Here is a 27,537-nt window from a genome sequence, read left to right as displayed (position 1 = left end):
GACCGTCACCTCTGCCAACCTCACTGGACAAATAATTGTTCAAACAATTGATTTTATTTTTCCATTATCATAGACTTCAGTTCCTATTAGCAATTAATTTGAAAAAAATCGATACTTGGTGGATGAGATGATACGATGCATCACCAGACAAAATATCAGGATACAATGCTGTATCGATTTTTTCTCCCACCCCTACTAAATATACCTCAAAACACATTATTAGGTTGACTTTAACACCCATGTGCACACCCGCTGACCTCAAATAGCCAGGACCTGTTCATTACTGTAAGTGAAAACAGACAATTGTCCACAGGTCAGTGCTGACACCAACTCTCTCTGCTGCCTGGCCATAAATCCCCATCAAGGACATGGAGAACATGAGAACTTTGTGAGATGGATATCAGAGCAAAGACGCTCTCCAGTCTTCCATCTCTGCTGCAGGCATCGTGTACTGTGGTTGTTTGTGAGTTAAAGGGGGGATAAGGGGTTGGGATTTGGGGGTGTTGCTGCGCACGGCTGAAACAGAGAATTATTTATCATTGTGTGACACTCTGATTAGTCTGCACCCTATGAGGCTTTGCTCAGCACTTTAGGCTAATGCCTCTGCGTTGAGACTACTGAACATGCGTGTGCAAAGGAACAGGGCGTGTTTTGCTGCAGTGCATCCAAACAGCAGACAAAATGTGAAGATAAATTAGTGCAAAACTTCTACAAAAGCAGCAGAATTCTAACAAGAGAGCCTGGCAAAGTGAGGTTATAGTTAGCCAGCTGCAGTGAGATGCTTGTACAGCTTTGGGCTAGTGCACACATAAATCCAACTGAAATCATGATTTTTTGCTTTCCAATTCTTTCTACTTCGGTCATAGCTCTTGTGATTATGCATAGGCTACTACTGAAATGATCTTGTTTACATTCTCTGACATGGAAGCACGCCAGGAGCAGAAAAAAAGGCTGTAGATGAATGATGTTTTTTAGGTCTGCAGCAGATGTGATTGGAGTGTTGTGTAGTCCCTGCAGACAAGACATGACCCCCCTCCCTTAGCAATGTTTAGTCTGAGAGGACTTGATCCGAACAAAGCTTTCAGTTTTTATTAACTGCCAGCTGAGGCTTCAATAGAGATGGGGAAAGCGTACAATCCATCTAGAGCATGCTCTCAGCTCGTGCTCTCCTCTGTTACTGGAAAGTTGCCAGTTTAAATCTGCGGCTCAGCTGAGATACTCCCTCAGTATTTACTCTACGGTCCCACTTTCAAAGCGAGTCCTCTTTTTGTTGCCTCTGGAGCCTCAGTGGGGCTGCTCAGGTGGACGTAGAGGGATGTGACTGTACTGGGCAGCTCCCAGCTGTGATCATGTCTGACTGTATGAATGTTAAGCAGAGCGTGTTTGCTCGGTAAAACACCTCTAGAGAGGCTTTACAAAAACAAAAGGTGAACGCAAACATTTTGAGTGATTGCAGAAGGTGACAGCTGCATGAAGGGATTTTTGTCACAGGAATGTAAACAAAGGAAATTCTTCTGCCTGCAGGGTTTATGTAGAAAAGGAAAGGGTGCAGAAGCTCTGTATTTAGAGGTGTAACTTTAGCAGCGTTAGGTGCTGAATTAGGAATCAAGTTTTTAATTACTGGCTTGTTTACTGGCAATAAGATGGATGGGAAATTAATTCTTTGAGTCCTGTGTAGAAGCAATGAAATTCATATGCTTTTATGAGCCTTTAAAATACAGCAATTAACTGCTTTTATATTCGTAGAAATAAATGGTGTGGGTTTTGAATTCCTGGCTGAGCATAAGAGGCAACTTAGAGATGGCATCCTTCACTCTTTCAGCCACTGTTTTCTAACATTTATAAAGCTTTAAGATGAATGATAAATGAGAAAACACTTAATAGGCAGAATTCATGAGAAAAACATCAGAATCAGAATGAGCTTTGTTGGCTAAGTATGCTCACGCAACAAGGAATTTGACTCTGGTTAGCTTTGCTCTCAGTGTACAATGATTAAACATTAAAAACAAAAATAAATTAACTGAGAAAGTATAAAAAATAAGATTTAAATACAAGTTCTTGTTAGGTTTTGTATGTACTAGAAATAAATTGATAGTGTGGTTACAAGATGTGGGTGCAAGGATGCCAACTAAACATGATCAGAGCATAAAACATGCAAGGATGTGGGCAGATTAACATGACATAGATAAGATCATTTATGATAGTTGATTAGTGCAAATATGCACATGAGGTAAAACATTTTACCACAGAGAGCTGCCTTACAGCACTTGAGTTAAAGTGAAAGGATTAATTAATCGCAGCATTTCAGTATGGTAAGTAGATTAATTTGTGCAGGTATGCATAAGAAGTGAAGCATTTTACCGCAGTGATCCTACAAACAGCATTTGAGTTACAGTAAATAGAATTATTGCTTGTAACATTTAGTATGTTAAATAGATAAAATATGTCATTAGTGTAGTAAGGAGATAAATTAGTGCAAATAAATATATGAAGTGAGGCATTTTACCACAGTGAGCCTTCTAACAGCATTCGAGTTACAGTGAATAGATTCATTACCTGCAGCATTTGAGTATGGTAAACAGATTGAATCAGTAATTAGTATGGTAAGCAGATTAATTAGCGCAATATGCATATGAGCTGAGGCATTTTACCACAGAGAGCCTTCTTACAGCATTTGAGTAACAGTAAATAGATAAAATAAGTAATCAGTATGGTAAGTAGATGAATTACTGCAATATGGATATAAAGTGAGGCATTTTACCACAAAGAGCCTTCTTACAGCATTGAAGTTACAGTGAATAGATTCATTACTTGCAGCATTTGAGTAAGGTTAATAGATTTAAATAGTTATTAATTTAGTAATTACATTAATTAGTGTAAATACGCATACAAGGTTAGGCATTTTACCGCAGTGAGCCTATTAACGGCATCTGAGTAACAGTGAATAGATTAATTACTTGCACATACAGTTACTAGATTGAATCAGTAATAAGTACAGTAAGTAGATTAATTAGTGCAAATATGCAAATGATGTTAATCATTTAACCACAGAAACTTAAGTTACAGTTAAAGGATAGTGAGTGCACATGTGCATACGAGATGAGTCTTTAACCACAGTGAGCTTTCTTACAGTATTTGAGATACAGTAAAGCAGTAATAGACAGTTCATGATATTTTACATTATCATGTATATAGTGAACGATACTCAAGGGAGCATGCATTAAAGCTCAAACTATCAGTCAATTTTCTCTGTTTATCTATTATATGCCCCCCTTGTTCTCCTGATCATGACTTCAAACACATGCACATCATCAATACTTGTATTGACTGCTTGTCATAAACCACAGGCTGGCTCTGACAGCAGATATTCTCCAAGTAATCACGCTCTGACACTCCTGCGAGGAATACAGATCACAGCAACTGGCAAACAGCGCTCCACACGAGGGGTTTGACATCTGTATCATCACGCCGGGGAGAATAATCAATATGATGTCAGCTTCGACTGTTAATAAAAAGCGAGGAGAAAGCAAGTTTGGACCCGCCGCTGCTCGGTGAGGTGTGAAAACTGTAACAGAGAGCACCAGATGAATACACAGCTCCTGTGTGCCTTTGAAAACAACAAGAACAGAAAATCTACGGACGCCTGACACCTCAGAGATCTGTCTTAACAATGCTATCAGGTCAAGTCAGCTTTTCCAATCTGTTACACACTATAACATCATGTTGTATCTTGTTATAAAAACAAGTTATAGATTGTCCTAATGAGACAATGTTTACTGAACTGAAGTCTAAGGAGCTGAGCTCAAACTGCTTACTGTGCAACTTTTTAATGAGACAACAGCAGAAGGTCCAAACTAAACTGTTCATTCAACATGCAAAATAGAGAAACTTCCACTCTAAATTGAGAATAAATGAACCCACATGTGTGAAAATGACAGAAGCAGTCTCGACAATTCAATCAATGCTTGCTCTGGACTGACACATTTTCCTGCTTGATTTCTCCTCTCTCCATCAGAAACTCACACAAATTTCTGTTTTCATACTGCATAAGAAAAGACACTCCATTAGTTTTTCTGTCTGACTCATTGATTCTTCCCTGCTTTGGTATTGTGACCTCCATTAACTTCTTACGTTTTCTGACTGCTGCTGAACTTCAAGCCTGTTTGGAAAAAGTTCCAGCGACCAAAGAATGACCCTGATGTGCCAAGGCGACAGAAGCCAGAAATCGAGAGGAGATGAGTGAATAAAAACGCAATTTTCACAACTGCTTTGTGTATCACTCCTTTATCATCTTTCCTTCATTTCCATCTTACCCTCTGAGAAGCTGATGAGCCCGAGGAGGTGCAGCAGCTTGATGGAGGCAAACACCAGCACCACGATGCCCACCGTCTGCAGCCCCTCTGTCTCCCAAATGGCACTCAGCATTGCTCCACCCTCGGCCCAGTCCGCGCCTCCAACACCATACCCTGACCCGAACCCGGAGCCCGAGCCTGAGCCGGCCTCCTCACCCTCTGAACCGCCGCCAGGACCAGCGGTACCCCCACCCGGCCCTGCACTCCAATTCCCCTGCACCCACTCCAGTGCTACTCCGGCCCACACGCACGGGCCGGGCGCCGCCGCAATTACCCGCTTACTTCCTAAATCCAGTCTGGTTGAGGTCTAAACAAGAGGATTTTAAAGAGTTTCTGAGGAGCCAAAGGTCAAGTAAGATCCTCCTGATCTGCAGGGTCACCAAGATTTTTAAAAAGCTGCTTCAAAGAGGTCCAAACATGCTGATCTCAACACGTCCTTCTGTTTCTCCTTCCTCTTCTCCCAAATAAGTGAAAGCAGCAGGAGAAAACTCTGCTCTTCTGACAGTTTCTGGCTCTCTCTCGCTCTTTCAGGCACACTGACTGCTTCTCTGCAAAGTAAAGGGAGGGAAGATGAGAGGGAGTGGATCTGAGTGAGGAGGGAGGGGAGATGAGACAGAGGCAGGGGAGGAGGTGTGGTGCTACAGTGGAAGACGCACATCCACTCAACAGCTCTAAGATGAACTTAAGATTTTATATAGAAACAGACTGAGCCATGAGAAAGCAAAGTTCTTGAAAAGTATGCCAGTTATTATGTTTTTGTTTGCACTTTAAACAATCCTACTTTGTAGGCATATCATTTTGCAGAAAAAAATGTCCCTATTCTAGGCTACAGAGAGGATTTAAGAGAGAGATGATGAAAAGAAATGAGACACAATAAATCCACTAAGAAGGACGGACAGGAGAAACAGAAGCTGTCTTATAAGGCGCTCATTGTCATCTCTTTTAATGAAACCAACTAAATAAAGAAGCTTTTGGAAAGCTTTGCCAAAGTAGAATTCTTCAAATTCAAAGAGTTAAAGCGAACAACGCTACAGCACATTAAGAGTAAAAACACATCAAACAGCCAAGGATGGAAATATAATAAGAATATGTCATATTGGGACATCTTCTACAATCTTCACTCCAAAAATAAATGAAGTATAGCGTTAGTTCATGTAGGACATGGTAGTCACATGACCAGCCGTGATCAGCTGACGGCTAGCTGATACCAATTATTGCCTCCCAGCTCCTACAGCCAATCACAGCTCTTTCTCTCAACACAGCAGTGTCTAAATATGATGTACTTCTCACAAATCCCTGCTTTCATTCATGCTGATGCACCATGCTGCTGCTGCTACTGCTGGCAAAGCTTAACTACCTCCACCCCAGCCTCCTCCTTTATAGCATAATGCTTGTTGCACCCTCAAATTCAGATTTATGCTACTATGGATTGATTGCTTTTGAACAAATTTTATTATATTCAGTACACATCGTCTTAAATGTATTCATCCATATTGTATTTCATCTATGTCACATTTATTTAATTGTGTTGTATCCTACATGCCATGAGTGCATTTTTCATGAATATTTTTTACTGTACAACGCTCTATTTGTTTTTTTGTATCATTTTGTATTATGTATTATATTGTGTCATATAAAATATTTAGTGGATTGTATTACACATTTGTCATGAATTGTATCATATACTTTATTGTACTTTAGAATATCAAGAAAAAGTTGATTTTTGTTGTGATTTTATTCAAGAAGTCAAACTTCCACATAATCTAGACTCATGTCATACAACATGAAAAATTTCAAAACAGTTTTTTCTGTTTAAATGTTGATGACTACGGCTTAAAGCTCACAAAAATCCAAAATCCAAAAAAATTCTTTAGTATGACTAACTGCAGCAAAGCAACACAGCATGGAGCTAATCAGTCTGTGGCACTGCTTGGGTGTTATGAAGCCCAGGTTGCTCTCATAGCTGCCTTAGACTCGTCTGTATTGTGGAGTCCGGTGTCTCTCATCATTGCTAAGTTATTCTCCATTTTTTTCATGACATTATACATTTTTAAAATGCACCTATACAGTATATTTATATTGTATTACTTGTGTCATATCTCAAACTATTCCACATTTATTGTATTGTATCAAATTTATTTTACATTATTTTGTTTATCATGTATGGTATTATATTTAGTATGTATTTTATTATTCTCGATTGTTTCTCACTGATTTAGTGGTGGAGTAGATCAGGGGTTCAATCCCCAGCTCCAGCAGTCACGTCCTTTGGCAAGACACCAAACCATGTATGACTGGGATTAACTAATACTAAAGGATGCCTTACTAAGCATCTCAAGCATCAGTGTGTGAATCTAGTGTGAGTCTGTAAGTTTATGGTAAACGGTAATACCATTTTTCAGACCCAGTACAAGTATGACTACCTGGGAACTCACCGATACAGAAATGAGAGTACTCAAGATATTACAGTTCTGAAAAAAACAATTCTTAAAGTTTAGTTTATTTTCATCAGATGTTCTTCAACCCTCAGCTTCACTCTTGGTTCTCAGCTGGTGGGTTGGGACCCAAATGTACGTAGGTCATGAATTCATTTTTTAGCAAGCCTAGAAAAAATATGCAGCAAAAAGTATATGATATGCTTTTATTTTGAAGGATATGTCTTCGTCTCTTTGTTCCATTTTATGTTTTGTTCGATCTCAAGTCCAAACTGCTCCACACCTCCTTAAAAAATCTGGTTGACATTTTGTGAAATTTGGGTAACAACCCACCAGAACCTCCTTTTTGGTAGGTCCTGTTGCATTAGAAGCCACCATGAAGGAGGTTTTGGTGGGTCCTGACATAAGTCCAGTTTAGAACCACGGCTCTAGACAATGTAGGAGTGTATAGAATGCTCTACTTCTGTCATCCTACTTTATGGTAAAATAATACTAAACTGCAGACATGTCTTTAACTGCCAACTCAAAAATGAGAGGCTAACATCATGTTGTATTTGCGGCTGGTAGTGGCACCACTGATACCTGAAACTGTTAATGTTACACGTATCCCAGGTAAACGGGATGTAAAAGAGCTTTCAGTAATCAGATGACTTGAAAAGTGCCACTCAAACTCAAGTTCATTTACTAGGCCCGGCAGATTTATTCAGCCAATCATACCCTTTTAAAAATAACCATTTATTGACCAAAAGGCATCAATGTTAACACTTGTACTTTTACTTATAAAGTGCAGGGACTATGACTTGGTTTTACTTAGATATGATGTTTGTGTTCTATTATTTTTTCAGTAGAGGGTGCTCTGACTCCTTTCATGTTACACGCTCCATATTTACCCCCTACAGCAGAGTGAACCAGAGCCCAGAGCAGCTTGGCTAAGCATAAAATTTGCATTAGAGAACGTTTTGCCTCAATGGTAAGTTTATAACTAGTTTGTGAAATAAACAATGAGTTAAAGTTCGGATAACCTAGCTTAAAATTAGCTAGCTATAAACTTTATCTGAGTCAGTATCAACACAGTGAACGTAATGGTGCAATATCTCACAGTAATAATACACTCACTTAGGCAGCCGTATGCTGCCAGATAAGACTGGAGCAGATTAAGAGTAACATGATTTAAGACCAGCTAGGGTGGGGATGGGCAGGTGGGGGGGCTTTTCTGGTCTGGTGAGCCCCTAAAATTCCATAGTGGTCCGGCCCTACCATTTACCTTCTATTTGCTTTATTATATTATATTATATTTCACATATTGCATCATATCACGCTGTATTGCATGTATCCTATCCTATTGACGATCAGTCTGTTGAGTCATATTGCATCATGTCATGTTATATCCTACAGTTGAAATACAGAAGAATTTGATAGATGAGTGGGAAAAAGGAGTCAGTATGTCCCAGTGTTCTTTGCACAAACTGATGTAAGAGGAAAGAAAGTAAGGGGAAAATTAGTATTGATCTGAACAACTTCATTCAAAGGGAACACTTTCTTTAACAGGAGTTTGATTCCAGTGAGATGTAGTACACTGATGAAGACAGCACAATGGAATTATGTGTTAGAGAGAGAGGCCGAGGCTGATTCAGTCTGTCAGTGCGAGCAGCAGACGAGCGAAGACACCACCATCTACTGTCCCTGTGTAGTCATAGTCCTTACTAACACCTTTGGATTGGTTATTTCTTAACAATCTGAAATGATTGATTTCTTACAACAATATGATTAAGATAGAATGAAAAGTGCATTGAAAAGAGCAGAGAAAAATAAACTCATGATGTTTTTCACTCTGCTCCTAATAGAGTGAGAAATATCCTCCCTCTTGTTTTTTTCCATTTAAAATGGAGTAAGCCATACATTATTGAGGTAAAAGCCGTTTTAATTACAATCCCTGTGGTAGTGCATTATTCGAGCACAGTGTGAGGAACAATTTCCCATCACTTACTCAATTGTTCAGTGATAAATGTTCAACAAGAAGGTGCTTAGAAAAAAACTGACATGCATTCATTTATATTCAGTCTGTCAGCAACACCAAATGGGAAGGTGAGGGGCATAATTCTGCTTAAAAGAGAAAATATCTTTGTGAATAATTTAGTGGGAAGCTGTTTGAAAAGTAAAATTATATTCAGATGACACATTCTCTTTAATCTGAATGGTCCCTGAACATGTGAGAAGTCATTATTATTTCAGTCTCATCCACAACAAGTCAACATGAACACTGACAATAAGACTGCATGGTTGGGAAATATGAAGAGGAAGCTGAAGGGTAATATACAATAACCAAGGACAGTTTGATTGTGTGCATATTTGTCTCTAAACAGAATCAGAGGAAAACATGCATTTTCAGACAACAAGGTAGCTTATTTATCAGCTTGCTCCAGTAAATACTTATAGCTGTCGTCTTTTTCTCCCAGTCACCACAATGACCCTGGACACCATCCAGAAAGCATAACATCATTATTACATCTGCATGATATTGGAGAGTTGGCCAAACTGCAGGTAAAGGGATAGCAGAGACATTAAAGATTTAAGATGCTGATAGTTTAAACCTGACTGAGCATTTCTCTTCAACTCAAAGAACATTTTTGGCATCTTTCATCTTATAATTTTTGATTTCTTCTTGCAACTTTGCTGAGGTGAGAGAGTCCCGCTGATCTTATTTGATTTCCCAAACACTGCTGACAACTGTTTCTTGCAAAAACAAGCTCTAAAATGCTACTGAAATCAAAAAGGGCACCAGCATCCAGCAGAAAACAGAAAAAGCTCGCAAGCAACAAGCCAGTCTTTGTCGGCTGAATCTTTGGATTGGATTAAGATTGGAGGCAATCTCAATGCAGAGTGATACAGAGGTGAGATTCTGCTACCAGTAGCAATTCCATATATCCAGTGTGGGACTGAACTCTATCCTCCAAGATGACAACGCCCGCCCCAACAGAGCAGGGTCCACCAGACCAGAGACTACCTCCAGAATTCTGGAGGAAGAAAAGGAATGGCCTGCCAGCATTGAACACATGTGGGGTTAGCTTGGACGTGCTTTCGTGCCAGAGTGACCAACACAACCACAATAGTGGACCTGTGACAAATGCTGATGAAGATTGGGAAGCCATTCTGGAGCAGGTAATCAGCATGAGGAGGAGGTGCTGCAGTGTGTACACACTAAATTGTTAAATTGCCAATATGGCATTGGCAGAGAAGATCTGGCAAATTTTTCATGGTTGCAACCCACACACTCAGATAGGGATGGGTATCTTTAACATTTGAACCGGTACGGTGCCAATTCCCGGTACCTGTGAACCGATACAGGTACATAACGGTACCCATTTTCAGTACTTTGAGTGTGAATAATATGCAATAATAAATGTTATATAACCTCAAAACTTCTGAATTTTCAATATCAAAACACTATGAAAATATCAGTGTTTAAAAAAATTATTCCATGAAAACCTAAACTACTATAACTACCCAGTGTTTTTCTTTGTTGCACAAATTAAAACCCAGCCCACTACCTCCTATTCCTCTAATTTCCCCTCTTGGAAAAATGTGTGTTGGTGTCCATGGAGGGAGAATACATTTAAAACGAATGAACAATAGAGTATGGAGTCAAAATAACTCAATAAATCAATAAAAGGTATAAAATTTTACCAGCTAAAGTATTACAAATGAAAATAAATGAACAACTTCCTCTACCATGAACTACTGCACATCCTTTTTCCTCATGCAATTTTTTTTCCAAAAAACTAAGATGTCATCTTTCCCTGGTAAGAGTCATAAGTCTGCTCTTCACTCATCAATCAAACATGTGACTGTCCACGCAGAATCATAAACGTCACACACTGGATGCATTACGTTAGATTTGTATTTAGCCTACTGCAAAAAGTTAACAGAGAGTGGCACATTGTTTCATTCTGCAATGAAAATAAGCAGTGAGGACGAGCCTGTGGCTCAGTCACTCCTTCAAAATCACTCTGAATCCGTCCATCCTGACAGAGCGCTTCATATGGCGCCAGCTGTGCCAAGTTAGTGAGATAGAGAACAACTTTTAGGTGAGGTCACACTAGGCAGTCCGTACCGTGTCTTAATCCAGTGTCTGTGAGGTGGTTGAAGAACAAATGTGTCCCTTTATGTTCTATATTTCCATGGTTGATATCCACATGATAGACGGGCAAATCACTGTGTTTAAAGCGAGAATTCGGTAAGAGAGCAAGGGAAAGAGGAAGCAGAAAACAGCGGGAGCCGATCAGCCATGCTTGTTTTGTTGATTCAGTGAGCTGCTACCGACGTCATTACTCACGTGCGTGCAATGCTGCATTCGTGTCCGGCATGGAAAATGACTACTCTTCCACTCTATTGCAGTCACAAGGATGAGTTTAGGTACCGAAACATGGTACCGTTTCATTTTACATGAATCAGTACTCAGTAGTACCGACAGAATTCAGTCGGTGCCTATAAAAGTACTGAATTTGGTACCCATCCCTACACTCAGCTCTGCTGCTCATCCCACAAATGCATCTTCCTTACAAATGTGGCGCCATTAAAGAGGGAAATAAACAGGCTTTCCAATAGTATAAGACTTACTGCCAAGAGACATTGACACAACAAAGAAATAATCCACCACACTCCAATGTCCGTACTTTTTGTGAATGTAGGAGTACAGTCAAACTCCTATCTTGTTTACTCAGGTAGCTTGTCAGACTGTAAATAACGGCCTACACTGGCAGAGGGAAGTCATGTCTAGGGGTTCTTTATGAATAAACCATGGGTATACTGGGAGCCCTGAGTAACTGGCTGTAACTTTATGAGTTTAATATTCTACAACAACAGCTGCTGGGTTCACCGATTGCTCAGTAACAAATAATTTAATTTAACTATGGGGATCTTTTCAAATAAACACTTTGTTTGACACATCTTTGAATGTTAAGCAAAAAATGCAATGTGGGGAAAACATCAAAAATCATTGTAGCAGCACAGTATAGTGGATCAAAGTCCACGCAAACTCCCATGAGGAAGAATTGCAGCTTTGGTTCAAAGCATTACATTTCAAAGCTGCCATGTTCTCTGCAGTGTATTGAGAGTAAGCTGACCTAACTGGTGGATGCTTCAGTGACTTCTGGGCTGTCTGCGACATCCAGTCCACAGCAGCACTGCCAACATGTGGGAACTACATCAATGAAGTCACAGTCACATCACATAGCATTCATTTAAAGCCACACACAGAGCGGTCAGCAGAAGGCCTGAATGCGGCCAAGCTTCCCAATTCCAGAGGGGATTCATTGCCTCAGGCTGCCATGGCTTGGCCATCCATACCGTCCCTGGTACACCTATGGTTAATAAAACATGTTAGAATGATTGACCAATCATAACCTTTCTGCAGTATGTAGAGATAATATATCCATCCAATAAATCTTTAAAATGGAGAGGGTCGGGTTGAGAAGGTGACACATAAAGAAATAGAGAGGGAAAGCATCCTCCCAACAGCCACAAAAGCCATGATTATATCAACCCTACTGACAGGTATATTGATAGGTAAATATGGCATTTCACAGCTTCCTCCATTAATGTCAAACAAACTCTGAACAATCACCACTCTAACAAAATACAACAAGCAGATCTGACAGATAAAGACGTTTAGAATGACCTGTCGGGGCCAGTTTGGTTTTTTAAGATAAAAATTGCTAAATTGTTTTGTTTTTATGTGGGATAAACAAAAGAGGGGCCGCATATATTGCTATTATCTGAAACAATGATTGCAGCAGAAATGGGCTCTTTAATGGGGTTATATGGAAGGCTTTTAGAGCACTACTGACTCAATGATGTTTGTCAAAGAAAGCACTACTTTGTGGCATTAACTCCATGGCAAATATCTTAAAAAAAGTCATAAAAACACTTTAAGGTAGTAACATTACATGTAAATGACTTTTTTTTTTTACAGTATAGGCTAAAGGGGTGTAGCATTTGATTATCCTCTTGACTTCCTCTGATTCCTTGTACCATCCATACATCATCCCAGATGGGGATGCTCACAAAAATCTAAAATCCACTATCTAAAATCTGAGAATACTGAGTAAAGGTCCAATTTCTTATCAGTTATTTCAGTCCTGAAAAGAGCTCTAATGAACTAATTTACTCAAAACACCTGCAAAGCTTTCCTGAGCTTTCATTCCCACACTCTGGTTCAGTACACACAACCACAATCAAAGGAAAGACTTTTGACTTAACAGCTGTCCAGAAGACAATCATTAAAACCCTCCACATGGAGGGTGAGCCACAGAAGGTCATTGCTAAAAGAGCATGGGCTACAAGTGTCGTGTTCCTTGTGTCAAGCCACGTCTGGGCCACAAACATCATAAGCATTTCATGTGGGCAAAGGAGAAAAAGAACTGGACCATTACCATTCAGATGAAAGTAAATTTAAAATTAAAAGCTGCCACTAACTATTCACTGCCTGATCTGAGTGAGACATATTTTCCTCTGTATGTAGTATCAATTCTTATATTGTGTGATCAATTCAGACTTTTGCCAACTCTACTGCACTAACAGTGCTATTGTGCTTCATTATGCAGCCCTACATTCTGCTGTAGGTTTTCCCCAATAACTGGCTGATATTCGTTGCTAATAAATCATTGTTATAGTTGAGCATCAGTCCCAAACTCTGTAAGACCATGTCCATTCATCAGGTGTGATAACTTGAGCTAGATTTCTAATCAATATCTCTTTTCAATTTATTGATTTTGTTAGTGGATAGTTATAAGCAGGATAATGTACGGCAAGTGGGTCATTATTGAAGAACAAATCATGTAAAGGTGACACTGGAGGTCATGCAGTCCAACCTCAAGGGTTTTTCTGCTATAATGACCCACTCAATATACATTACCCTTTGCATAAAACATGAAAATGACCTGATCCTGTCTTTGGAGCAAATGTTAATGCAGCTGAATGTACAGTATGTAATGTCAGAGTCAAGAAAATTTCAGCCTGGCACAGTATTAACCTAAATATATTAAGTAGGTTGTAAGAATGTTTATAATGTAAAAAAATGTAATTTTGGGGCTTTTGATGGCAACAAAAAATCAATCACAAAACTGCAGCCTGCAGGAATTTAATCGTAGCACACCAGCGTAACTTTAGTGAAGTTTTTCACAAAGACGGCATCAACTCTGACAGACGCTATCTCGAAGGTATCCTGATATGTCAAACTGCACTGAGGTCTGCTCCGTTAACATCTTTAAGTTCCAAATTCTTTTTCTGTGTAATGAAGAGATAAGTGACAAAACTGGAACCTTTGTTCATCTTCCTCTGAAGACTGATAGTCATCGATTCAGGGACAGATTACGTTTTTTTTCTCACACATCACCGACACCTGTCTTGCCACTTCCCATCCTCAATGTTCCCGAGGGGGGGATCTTATCACTTCTTGTCTGGGCAGAGTGGAAAACACACGGGATCAATGAATCAAACTCAGAAGCAGCAGGAATGATAAGAGTGCATAACAGAAAACCAGAAAACTTTCTTATTATGTTAAAACAAGCCTTAAATGTGAAGTAAATGGTGAAGACAGTTTAATAATTTCCTCCCAAACCCCTGGGACTCTTAGCAAACACTGCTGCATAGTAAAGTGTGATAAAACTAAATTGAGCACCACAGGTGCCGGAGAATTATACAAACATTTCCCTGAGAACATAACAACCTCTGGACTTTCATTACTTTATCCACACAGCTACAAATGTCACTTACCAAACAAACCCTGAAACCAGCATTTCCATTATGTATTGGACAAGTGTTATATTCCCATTTGAGAGTACGGGAATAGGCTTCAGTGTAATCAATCAAAACAGCGCCAATCGGCGGGCTAGCGAGGAGACGAATATGAGATCATCCCGCTGTTCAAAGATCAGCTCAGGGTACAAGTGGGTGATATAATTAGGCGACACCTGCAGCGATTTGCTCAGGCATGCAAAGCAGCGTTAGTGTTTGGGTTGTGTTTTCCACAGCACATTAAAATGAGGCTGTCATATTTACTGAAGCGGCACCTGTGAAAGGGGGAAGGCAATTATAAGCTGTGAACCGGGACAACCCTCAGCGAAGCGGCATGTGCAATCAACCATGGAGTGCCATGGGGGGACGAAGATGAGGACTTACTTTATGGACTCACTCTAGGTGTGAGTGCATACATAATAAACACTTCAATTCTCAAAACTCAAAGAATCAAAAGAAAGAGAATGTTTTGGCAGGCATGACTTGAAAAAAATCAACCCATTAAATAATTTAAAAGATTGATGAGCATGCAGATACTGTGGTGGTGCATCTTCATTCAAGGTTGAATGGGTAATAAACACAAGAGCCTGCCATCTCTGTGCTGATCATTTTCCCACCAGAAACTGTTTATACGGTTGAGTTCCCTCATTTGCAAAGGATCAAATTTGAAAACAGAACATTAACCTTTAACCTCTACTACAAAAGGTTGAATATTGAGGCAGTTAACAAATAATAACTCTGAAACTATAACATTCAACTTGATTTGTGTGGTACAATACCCAAAGCTATTATATCGGATTTTTATTTTGTCTCTGTCACAATATAAAGTAAATCTTTTTTAAGATTTGGCAATGGGTGCCGGTTTAGGTCAGTGGGTAGCAAACACCCATTTCAGAGGCCACTGGTCGATTCCTGGTCTGGGTGCATGTCTTCCTTTCACTCTCTCTCCCCATATTTCCTGTCTTTCTTCAGCTATCCTATTGAAATAAAGGCAAAAAGCCTAAATAATAATCCTAAAAGAAAAAAAATATATTTGGCAAATGAATACTTAAGTTCATTCCCAAAAATTAGTGGTGTAACAATAAACCGATTTGGATCAGTTAACTGATCTTAAAGGGGACATATTATGCAAAAATCTTTTTTTCAGGCTTTTCCTTCAAAAATATGTGCCCCTAGCCTGTCCACAGTCCCCTCAAGTTCCAGAAAAATGTCTGCTGAAACAAGCCATTCTAGAGATTTTCCTCTCATGATGTCATGTGTGGAGTTAGCCCTGCCCCCAGGTTCAGTTTGCCCTCCCAGCTTGGGAGAAAGTTCCAACCTCCTCTCCTGATCCTCCTCTTAACTGCCAGCTGAGAGACTGCTGCTTGTTATCCAGCTCATTCTGCCATGCTCTAGCTCAGCGTTTTTAATCAAGTGTCAGCCATAGGATCTCATCTAGGCCAGGCACCTTGCTAAAGGGGAGCTTTGTTGGTACAATAAACCCTGTACGTTAATTTAAATCATGCTAGTTTATGTCATCAATTATGAGTATTTTAATCATTCAAATAAATGACAAATCTTCTTGCTGGACCTACTCAAGAAGGTCTTGTTCCCATGTCAGTCTTTAACAATCTGTATTCACCAATACACTTTGATACACATGTTATAAATCCTTGAGATAATTGTACCTCTCTCCTTCCTATTGTTTAACATTACATCAATTTTTGATGGCTTAGGTTCTGGGATTAGGTCCAGTTAAGGCTTTAGGAAACATTCAGATTTTCTTAGGTGACAGGAAATTGCATAATACACAATAATACCAAGCTGTTGCAGAATTTATTGACTAACTAATCATGTAAATAACTTGCAACTACAGAAGTTGGTTCATGTGAAAGCAATCTGCAACCTTCTACAAGATATCAGTTCAGTTTTGATCTCCAAAACATGAAAAATCAGTGTGCCTTGTCGGCTTATGAGTTTGGTTCAAACCCAGGTCCTTTGCTGCACACTTTGTTGTTCCCTCTTTCTTACTACAGCTTTCTTCAGCCTTCTGTTTAAAGGCAATTAACTCCAAAAACCTGTGCTTAAAAGTGCGTAACATAGCAAAAATTTGGCACAGTACAATTCTAATGCTGAATTACGTACTGAAACAATATATATACTATTAATGACTCTAGAGAAGAGAATCTATGGCCGGAAACTGTAGCCTGAGGTGCACTGGTTAATGAATGCAAAACAACCTTTAATGCCCGATGGATATCCTTCAAAAAAGTCCTTAATTACCTACCAGCAAGTCTAAGTGACAGGGGAATAAACCCATAATTCTCTGCCGTCAAAAGCCATATATCACTCTTCTGATCTCACATACATGTTGAGAACATGCTCTGCCATACTTAGCTCATCACAAGAACAGATTGATTGCCTGGCAGCTGCTGGTTCCACAGAAGTTAGAGGCAAAACTGATTACAGAATAGAAGCAAGGTTGCGTAAAGGTAGCAGGTTTAAGGAATTAATGTTCGACACTTATGGAAAGTGGTTTGGGCAAAATCTCTCTAAAATCTGCAAAAGATTGTGTTTAAAGTGCTTCATCTCACATAAATTACAGTAAAAGCACAGCTGTGTTCCATCAAAAATGCTCCTCATTTTCACAAGACATGTCAGCCTCATCTTTGCAGCCCCATTTTATCAACATCTTGATGCGTTCCAGATGATTAGTTCAGGTGTAAAAGGGAAAAGTCAATGTCATTGTCAGTAAATGGACACTGCTACACAGCTCAGAGCAGTGTGCAAGAGCTGATAACATTGACCTGTTTTCTCTCTACTTTAGCCATATAAGCTCCTGCACAGCTATCTGACAGCTCACTGCAGACATTATGTACAGGCAAGAACAGGGCATGAGTAACCTCTGCACAGCCAGCCTGCCATGTGATTTAAGGTGTGCTATCCCTCAGCAGCAAAGTGCCAATCAAACTCAGCTTGAGTGCAGAGGTCAGCGGGATATATGCATTAGCAGGGACAGTAAAATGAGAGAGAAGACACAGAGGGACATAAAAAGGCAGACAGGGTACAAGGAAGCTGGAGCCACTGTCCACAGGATGAAATATGACGAGGATCGTTCTTCAGAAACAGAAACAGAGGCTGAGAGGAAATCAATACGTGCTTTTTTTCTACTAATGAGTCATAAACTGGTTTAAAAACTGAACACATATATTTGGGTAGCAGAGAGTCTGAGATTATGAGAATCGTAGAAATGTGATGAATAGTTTGTCTACATAAATAATATCACTGGGTGAGCAGAGTCACTTGCAAAATTTTACTGCAAATTTGATGCTGATTTCAGCACTTGCCAGAGTTAATCTTGTTATTTTGAATCATTTTGTATTATTCAATTCTATAAAAAATACTTTATTTCTGTGACTGTTGGGTGGTCATCTTAAACTGCAAGAAAAACACAAGTTTTTTTTTTCACAGTAGTAACCCTGAAGTGAGTCAGAGTACATCTCATGCCAAACCATCATTTACTGTTCAACAGGGATTCGCAGAAGTACACGCTACAGGAAAAAAATGGTCTTGGCTGGAAGTCGTTAAATGCTAACCACTGGCTTCACTGGAAATAATGAGAAATTGGCATCCATTCCCAAAAGCATCTCTCATCAATCACACAATGATAGGGGATAATTTGTGTTGAGTTCGGAGATTGTAGCTACAGCAACCACAACCAGATCTACGTCTTGGTAGCTCTTTAACCCAGCAGGATATCGTTCCCAGGGCTTTCTCCACCTGCTGTGTTTAAAACTGCTTTGAGTTGTGTTCTATACACGGAGGTATCCTCAGTGAAAATGCTTCTTTTTGTTGTAGCAAAACTTTACAGCTTCCCATCAATTCACTGAAAGGAGTAGAAATTCATATGATTCTTCTTTCATATTTAGAAATTAAGTAAACAGTTTACTTTTATGCTCCAAGACAAGATAACTGCTAAACTAAGGAGCATCAGAGAAATCTACAACTAGAGGAAATGTCTGCTTAGTATTCTTGGCACAAGCTATTCCCCAGGCAGCCTTTGGTAGGTGTTAATAATCTAACACTGCTCAATATTCAGGTATTCAATACTGCTTCATTGTATAGTTAATTGTGTGGAGATGCCCTGAACAGCAGTAAATGAGAAAATTAATTATTAGAGCTTTTTTCATCTCAGCTCTACGAAGCAGAAGTAAAACAAAATACCATGATGTTTAATGAACTGAAGAGAATTACATGTATAATAAACATAAATGAATAAAAGACATAAACTGTGAGTAAATTGTCCTAAAACACCCTTGCCTGTCTGTTAGAACCTATTTTTTAAATTTTCAAGCCTAGAAGGTGTCTCAGTTCTCACAGAATGGACAAGTGGGTGTAGAAAATATATTATGTCATGCATGCCATATAAGTAAGGGTTAATGCCAGACGAAGTGTCCAATTATCAGAGATTAATGGATGACATGGAGGAGAAAATATGACTGTGTCAGGTTGCTATGGTTACTTCTATCATCTATCAGCTGCTGCACATTAATTTAGAACTGTGTAAAGATTTTTTGACCGCATGCGTGTGAAGTTCCATAGATGTCCATAAATCAGAAGTTAATGGACACCAATGGAATTTCCAGAACCAATCAGAATTGAGTTTTCACCAAGACCATGCTATAATCAAAATTAATTCACTATGACACTGCTACAGTATGTGTTATAAACACAATTTACTCATTACACATATCAAAATACTAACTAGACCTTATTGCATTTGACTGTTTATAAAGTCCATAATGCAGACACTTGTAGCTTTACATGAAACGCGGTATATTCCACTGTGGATAATACACATTAACTCTTCCTTTCTTCACTAGAAAGGTACACTATATTGCCAAAAGTATTCACGCACCCATCCAAATAATTGAAATCAGTTGTTCTAATCACTTCCATGGCCACGGGTCTATAAAATCAAGCACCTAGGCATGCAGACTGTTTCTACAAACATTTGTGAAAGAATGGGTCGCTTTCAGGAGCTCAATGAATGGTACTGTGATAGGATGCCACCTGTGCAACAAGTCCAGTCGTAAAATTTCCTCGCTCCTAAATATTCCACAGTCAACTGTCAGTGGCATTAGAACAAAGTGGAAGCGATTGGGAATGACAGCAACTCAGCCATGAAGTGGTAGGACACGTAAAATGACGGAGCGGGGTCAGCGGATGCTAAGGCACATAGCATCATGACTGTACACCAGTGAACAAAGCAAGGTCCATAAAGACATGGATGAGAGAGTTTGGTGTGGATGAACTTTACTGGCCTGCACAGAGTCCTGACCTCAACCTGATAGAACACCTTTGGGATGAATTAGAGTGGAGACTGAGAGCCAGACCTTCTTGTCCAACATCAGTGTGTGACCTCACAAATGCGCTTCTGGAAGAATGGTCAAAAATCCCAATAAACACACTCCTAAACCTTGTGGAAAGCCTTCCCAAAAGAGTTGAAGCTGTTATAGCTGCAAAGGGTGGACTGGTGAACCCTATGGATTAAGAATAGGATGTCACTTAAGTTCATATGTGAGTCAAAGCAGGTGAGCGAATACTTTTGGCAATATAGTGTATGTCAAATAGTTGTGGATTTCAAGGTTAGAAAACTTTCTTTTTGTTTTGTGATTTATTAGATGGTAGAGGGGGTAAAAAGCTCCAAATTCTTGCAGTCATTATAATACATTTTTCTACTGACAAATTACCAAACAGCTCTGGCAATTTGGAAAATTTGTGCTTTTTAATCTCATCCTGAAAAATGCAAGAGTGATTCCAGGAAAAGAGAGATCAGCAAAGCCTTAAAGCTTAACACAAACTCTATTAATGTTAAATATATAAACAGGTTAAGGACCATGTTGCGCAATTAATTAAACAGATGGTGAAAGTTTGCATAATTTTGGTTTAAAGTGCACAACATTTTTGTCAACACATATAGTTTGTAGATTCTATTCAGTGGCCTCGAAAAATAACCTTCACTCAATACAAAGCAGAATGGTTCAAACTATATTGCTACTCCAATCAACAATATGTCTGTAATTTATACACAGTACTTCAAAATAGAGTCTATTTAATCAACGAGGAACAAAATCTGCCCTTTTACAGCTCCTCCTGCAGAGAGAGCCTGAAACTAATTAGAGCAGCGTACATGAAGATTGTGAAAAACAGCCACCGGTAGCTTCCTCATCATCGCTGTGATTGATGATCGTGTAAAGCGTCTGCCTGTGGAAACAGCGTTAACAGTGTTTAATTCAGTGGAAAGAAATGAGGCACAGCAATATGCGTGTAAGACCTGTCTGAATCCTCGGGCTATTATCAAAAACTATAATAAATTGTGGAGTTTTTAATACTCCTCTCACTGAATTATATGGAAGTAATTTGTTTAGAATGTAAGAAGAAGGCAATAAGGAGCACATTAGCACTAGTGACATGAATAGGAATTATAGTCCGGATATTAGAAAACAAAATGAATGGGTTTAGTTTCTAACTCTGTGATGCATCAGGATGCTATGATTCATGTTTGTGCAGGTTATTTCTCCTGCTATAAAGCCCTCTGTAATCCCATTTCTTCACTGCATTTGATCATTTCTGTGATATTGGAACTTTTATGAAAGAAGCTGTCAATTGTTGTGCTATAAGCATGTTTTAATTGCTTTAACTGTCAAGAAGTATCTAAAAGCATGTTTAAACTTACAAATAAAAACATGAATTTTTTTAGAAGCATTAGGTTTGGTTTAAACAGTCTCGAGTCAGTTTGCCAATTTAACTACAACAGTCTTCATTGCCCCCTTTCACACATACTGTGGTGCAGTTTATTTGTAGAAAGTAGATGAACTGACCTCAGTCGGACCCATCTGCAGGAAAGATTGGGCTTCTTTAGAATATCCCAGCTGACGTAGTCAGTTAAATCAGTTAAAGCCGCAGTAAGCCCTGATGGAGCTTCAGAAACAACTGTGCAAGTGTTTTGTTCCCTCTTTCACTTATCTGCTGCTGTCTGTATGAGAAACATTATGAGCATGCAACTTTTCCCACACATGCACTTTAACTGGGCATCACTACCATGGAAAAAACTCTTCCAAAAGAGTTGGGACATTTTAATACTATAATTGGCAGCTTGTCTGTCTGTCTCAATTTGAATGCCACACCACTGCTCCAATTCTCCTTAATACCCCTCAAAAAAACTCTTGGGTGTTCTGGTTTGAAATTGGTATGATAAAAAATCTTAAATATTTACAGATTCTCAATAAAATGCAAATTATTGCACCTTTAGAGTGAGTTTGCCCCCCTTCCCTGTTCCCCAGTCTGTCACTTCCCCTGTATAACACATACACTCACTTTGCCACAGTGCCAAAAAGGAGACAACCTTTGTTTTTAAACAGGGGCGGACTTAACCATTAGGCAAAGGTAGGCATTCACCTGGCTGCGGTGAAAGCCTGGAAAAGCATCACAAAAGAAGAATGCATAAGTTCTGTAATGTCAATCGGTCAAAGATTTCATGCAGTCACTGCAGGCAAAGGATTTGCGACTAAATATCAAGTCTTATTCACTTTGATGTATTTTAAGTCCATCTGTCCCAATACTTTTGCTACCTAAAAATCTGTTGTTCCATTACTAATAATGTTATTTTCAGTTATGTATCAGATCCAGATATAAATGCCTGGAAATAAAAGCTGAAATGTTGATCTCTTGTCAACCCAAATGTTTTCAGTCTACAGCAAACATAAAGGAATTGGCTACACTGTTCTAATACTTTTGGAGGGCAGTGTAACTGCAGCTGTTTTACACAACATCAACTGGTAATTCTACCATGTTGTTTAAGATCATTTTGATATAACACAAAGTTTCCTCCTCATTTACTCCAGCTATTGTAAAATCAAAACACTGTTTCAAATATTCAGCATTTATGTGGCAATTAAAATACTTGTTTTACAGCTGCAACAAGGCTGAGTGATTATTAGGAAATTTTGTAAATGTGTTAATTTTGAATTAAAGTGAATTTCAAATACACTGGGGTCTGTAGTTATGTAGTTTCTGTAGAATGCTGTTTGCTCATTTAAGATTTATTTGTGACTCATGATTTATTTCACAAGTTTTTATCTCAACACAAAGTTACGGGGTAGCTTATCTCTTGTATTCATGAACTTCAAGAAATTCCGACCAATCAGAGAGCATTTTCATCGTCATTGCATATTTAGCTCTGCCTGTGAATGTCCCCAAATTGATGTAATTACAAAATGCAACAGGAAAGGAGCAGATAAACCAAAGGGGTGATGTCCTTGACTGTGAACTTGGCTTTATACTGCTCATAATGTTTCAAGGCTTCACACTAATGCAGGCATCTTTTACGAGGTAATATCAAAACAAAGTTTGCTGTGCACATTGTTTAAAACAAATGCTCTCATCACAATTTAGTAACTCATATTGTTAACCTTGTTCTGAGCTGAAAAAATGCATTGTTTATGAACAGACTTTCACACTGTTTCATTCTGGTTGTAAAGAGTCCATTAAATTTCATATAAACATTTATTAAAGCCCACCAAGGTGGCTCATCTAATTCTTTTTAACATTAAATTTGTTTGTTTGTTAAATTTCTTTTATGTTGCAGCTTTGCATGGTAGTGTTGGGGCATTAGAGCCCAAGAAACAGTCTTTCTTGTATCAGCTCATCTCTTCAGTGTTTTGTCCGGCTGTGCTTTAGTTCCCTCTGCTGGCACATTTGCGTAATCGAACACATCCTCACTGAGACAAAAAAAGAAAGTTGAAAGTCTCATCTTTAACCATTAATGTAGTTTAAAAGTTTCAAGCTTTACTGGACTCCATCTGGGATTGTTTGTGTAAAGAAAAAGTTCAGCATAGTATTTCATGTTCCTCCATGCTCCCTGTCTTTTACATGTGTCATTATCATCAAGTGTATTATAGAAACACGCCTTAAGTCTACACGGCATACCAAACATTAATACCCTTCTTAACTTACATCCTGTCTTGTAATGTATTAGGAAACGCATGAAGATAATTTTTATTCTTTTGTCCACTTGAGAAGTATGCAGTCCTTTATGAATCCAGTCCATATGCTCTTTGTGATAAGTAAAATGTCAAATAAAGCCATGCACAGCTCAGGCATCCACTTCCATGACTACATATGTATCTTTGAGGACTTATGGCTTCCTCTTATAGAAAACCATTATTCACTTTTAATCACACTTTTGTAGCACATGGTGCTCCATGAATAACACACTTAGTAAAAGAAATACAGGATGTACCAGCATGATACCTAATTAAAGCTCCAGAAGGTATTTTCAAGAGTATTACATGTAACAATGGGTGGCACATTAGTCACATACGACACCCTTGAGATTCATCATACAGCTAGAGCTCAGGTGGTTGTAGTAAGCAGAGTGGCGGGCAGCATGGAGGGTATGCTTTGTTTGACAGTGACTAACAGGATTGCTTTATTCAGTCAAAGGTTTGCTTAAAATAGATAAAAGTATGAAGCACACTTTCACTTCGAATTGCAGCCCAAGCATTGAAATCATTGGTGACAATCTGCTCTGCTCTGTTATTCGGTCCATTTTTGATTGGACTCATTTGTTGCATGGCTCCCTGGCTGATAAGAGCCACACCTTCAGCAGGGGAACAATTTGTAAAATCTGCCGTATCAAAGGCTGCTCTTGTCAGCTGTCACGTCCCTGAACGCTGGCAGCAAACCACCGTCACTCACTGTCAGAGTACACAGACTCTAAAGAGCTGTTTATGTCCAGCTGTGTTGGAGTCTATTTTTAACCAAAAGCTGTGAAGTGGAGGAATAAAGCAGAGCAGCTCAACAGTTTCTTTTGTAGGCTTAGTTTTAGAATAATCTATTCTAGTTTTTAACATGAATGTACTGTATATAATACAGAATATCAAGTTCATAAAAGATACCAACTGAACATGTGCTTTTACTACAACTGAGTTTAAGGGTCACCATGTAAATCTGCAACCTTAAAGTCTTAATATTATATTTATACAAAATTAAATTTATTTTTCAAACGGCATTCCTTGCAAAACCCCATGTGTCATGTCCATGTTGTTCATGCCCTGTTTGCATTCCTGATGTCTTTTCCATGGTGCTGCCATATTGGTTGTATTAACTTTCTCCTGCTGTATGACCATCACCTCTGCTGACCTCACTGGACAAAGGGCGCAACAGCATAATCAACTGGACAGAAAAGACACTGATGCTATTTATCAAGCATCATAGAGTTCAGTTCATATCAGCAATTAATTAAAAAAAAAATATCGAGACTTAGCAGAAGATCACGATACTATGCTGTATTGATTTTTTCCCTCACCCCTAGTTATTGATGATAACTATATAAGTAGATTTGTAATTGCAAATATGCTTATCAAATGGGGAATTTTACCACAGAGAGCTTTCTTGCAGCATTTGAGTTTCGGTGAAAAGCTACATTACTTGCAGCATTTGACTACTGTAAATAGATTGAATTAGTTATTACTAAGTAATATGGTAAGAAGATTTATTAGTGCAAATATGCATATAAAGGGATGCATTTTACCACAGAGAGCCTTCTTACAGCATTTGAGTTTCAATAAATAGTTTAAATTCTTGCTGCATTTGAGTATGGTAAATATACTAAATTAAAGTATGCTACAGTACACTTACTACTTTAATCTCATAAAATAATGCCCACCTTTTTATCGCTTTCAAAACATTCTATTATTCTTTGATTGATAAATCAGAGGGAATCAATGTGCTTACAAAACAATGCTGATTAATGGCACTCATGATGTTGTCATCTACAATAACCCTGGGCAATCGATGAGAATCCAAAAATTGCTGTTTATTCTTATTATTTTATACAATGAAAAGATCAACACAAGCTGGGCTTGATTAATAGGTGGGAAATCTGCTCTCAGTCTCTCCTCCTATGCTTACCAAGACACATATGGAATGATTTCAGTTTAATTCAAATGCTGCATTTACAATGGCTTATAAAGAGTCCCAATGTTGTTCATCCTTACATAAAAAGTTCAAGGTTCAATATGCAAAAAATCTTACCCCTTGTGTTGTTACATTTACTTCTGACTTTACAAAATAGGTCACAGTAAATGAGGCCTTTTCTTCTTCTTTTAACTTTCTAATAATTGTGCTTCACATAATAAGTCACTGAAATAAAAACATGACATATCTATTCATCAAACAGTGATTAGAATGGACTTCCTGCCAGAGAGCTGATTTAAAGATTGGTAGGAAAATTTCCACATGTTCGACATCAATCATAATAAATTTAATGTAAGGGCATAATTGAGGATATAACCAGGATATTCCTCTCAGGAGTCATTTGATTTTATTTTGGCATGGATTGAATTTTTTCAAAGCTGAAATTTAGTTAGAGCAGTTTATGCACTCCAGCTTTAAGTCTGACATGGTGCATTTTTCCAAAAGAGAGATGGGAGAGTGTGAAAAAGACAGAAAATAAACATTGAAAAGCTGCTGAAGCAAAAAGACAACCACCATCAATAGAGACAAACCGCATGTCTAGTAATATCCTCAGAGAGACCCAAAAAAAGTAGTGGTGAGATTTTCACAACTCCATGTGTGATTGTTATTGTTATTGCTTTAGTGTCTGAAGTGGGTGTTCACTCAACAGTATTTCCATTTTTACACCGAGAAGCACTACTACATCACTACAGTGATAACAACTTAAATGGGGCAGTGTAAAGGCACAAAAGTCATATCATCTTCTTTTCTTGCTTTGCCTGGTTGGGAAATGTTTGTTTGTCCCCTATGTGTGAAATCCAAGCCATAAGGCAAACAGCTTGGCAGTGAGCAGAGCATAAAAATAACAGGTGGTCTGCAGATTCAGACCTAGCTCTGTAAGATTTTTTACACTTTTAAACGGGAAAGAATCGAGGTGGCATCTTCACAAACATTTAACCATTGTTCTCTCCTAAACAACACAGAAAACCTGTAGCTGTAACAGTGTGCAAACTTTTCACCAACAAAACCTCTCCTTTAAAAAACAAACAAAAACACCCAGTAAGGAAATCCCTTCGCTGTCAAGATCAAAATCTGCATCAGTCCTCAGCTGTTTCATTTGGCTAAACAAGTTAACCCACACAACCTAGAGACGATACAAGCTTTCATGTCCAATCTAATTTCACTCATATCTAATAAAGAAACCCTCAGAGTGGAAACAAAGTGCCAAGATGATGCACAGACGATTGGCTGTAAACGAAGCTTGAAATGATATCAAGACTGAAAGATGAAAAACAAAGGATTAAAAGTAAAATGTCAGGTTATGATTTGACCAGCATGAGTCATCGTGGTGCTAAAACAAGCAGAAAAGTCAAGTGAATCCAGCTGTGATTCAAATGTTAAATGTTAATAGGATGAGGAATGAACACAGAGGCTGTCCCTAAACTTTGGTGTGTACAACTTTATGATGCCACATCTCAAAACAATATGAACTCTGTGATTTTTATAATGTGTAGCACCAAGGGCTACAGGTGATTTAGAAATCTCTAGATCTAAAGGCAGATTTTTATGCTAAAGAAAGCTCACTGTGGTAAAAGCCTCACCTCATATGCAGACATCTATTTACTGTAAATCTCTGTAGTAAAATGCCTCATGTCATATGCTTGTTTGCACTTATTACTGTACTAATTACTAGTCTACTCTATTTTCCATGCTGCAAGTTATTTACTCGAATTCTGTAAGAAGGCTCTCTGTGGTAAAATATCTCACCTTATTTACACATTGCTCTGAACAACTATCCTAAACTATCTTATCTACCTCATGTAAATCTGACCACATCCTTGCATGTTTTATACTCTGATCATGTCTAGTCAGCATCCTTTCACCCTTTACACAGCTTGCAACACTATCCATGCACATAGACATGTATATAGTAGAAAAAAAAAATCACAAGAACT

The 27,537-nt window shown here is 38.6% G+C and overlaps 1 protein-coding gene across 5 annotated transcripts in view; it reads right to left on the bottom strand.

The window, feature by feature from the left end:
* kcnip4a (potassium voltage-gated channel interacting protein 4a) overlaps window positions 1-27,537 on the bottom strand; it is a 217,149-nt gene that overhangs the window by 41,363 nt on the left and 148,249 nt on the right. The window contains exon 1 of one of the 5 annotated variants that reach the window (XM_041778725.1): window positions 4,314-4,875. The exons of the other annotated variants lie outside the window; for them this stretch is intronic. Within the exon in view, the coding sequence (XP_041634659.1) occupies window positions 4,314-4,425 (112 nt within the window). The 5' untranslated portion in view covers window positions 4,426-4,875. Of the gene's footprint in view, window positions 1-4,313; window positions 4,876-27,537 lie in introns of those variants that run through there. 5 annotated transcript variants of the gene reach the window in all.

Source organism: Cheilinus undulatus, linkage group 22, assembly GCF_018320785.1.
Source record: "Cheilinus undulatus linkage group 22, ASM1832078v1, whole genome shotgun sequence".
Lineage (NCBI taxonomy): Eukaryota > Metazoa > Chordata > Actinopteri > Labriformes > Labridae > Cheilinus > Cheilinus undulatus.
The sequence above is the reverse complement of the archived record's forward strand: the minus strand, read 5'-3'. Positions and strand labels throughout refer to the sequence as shown.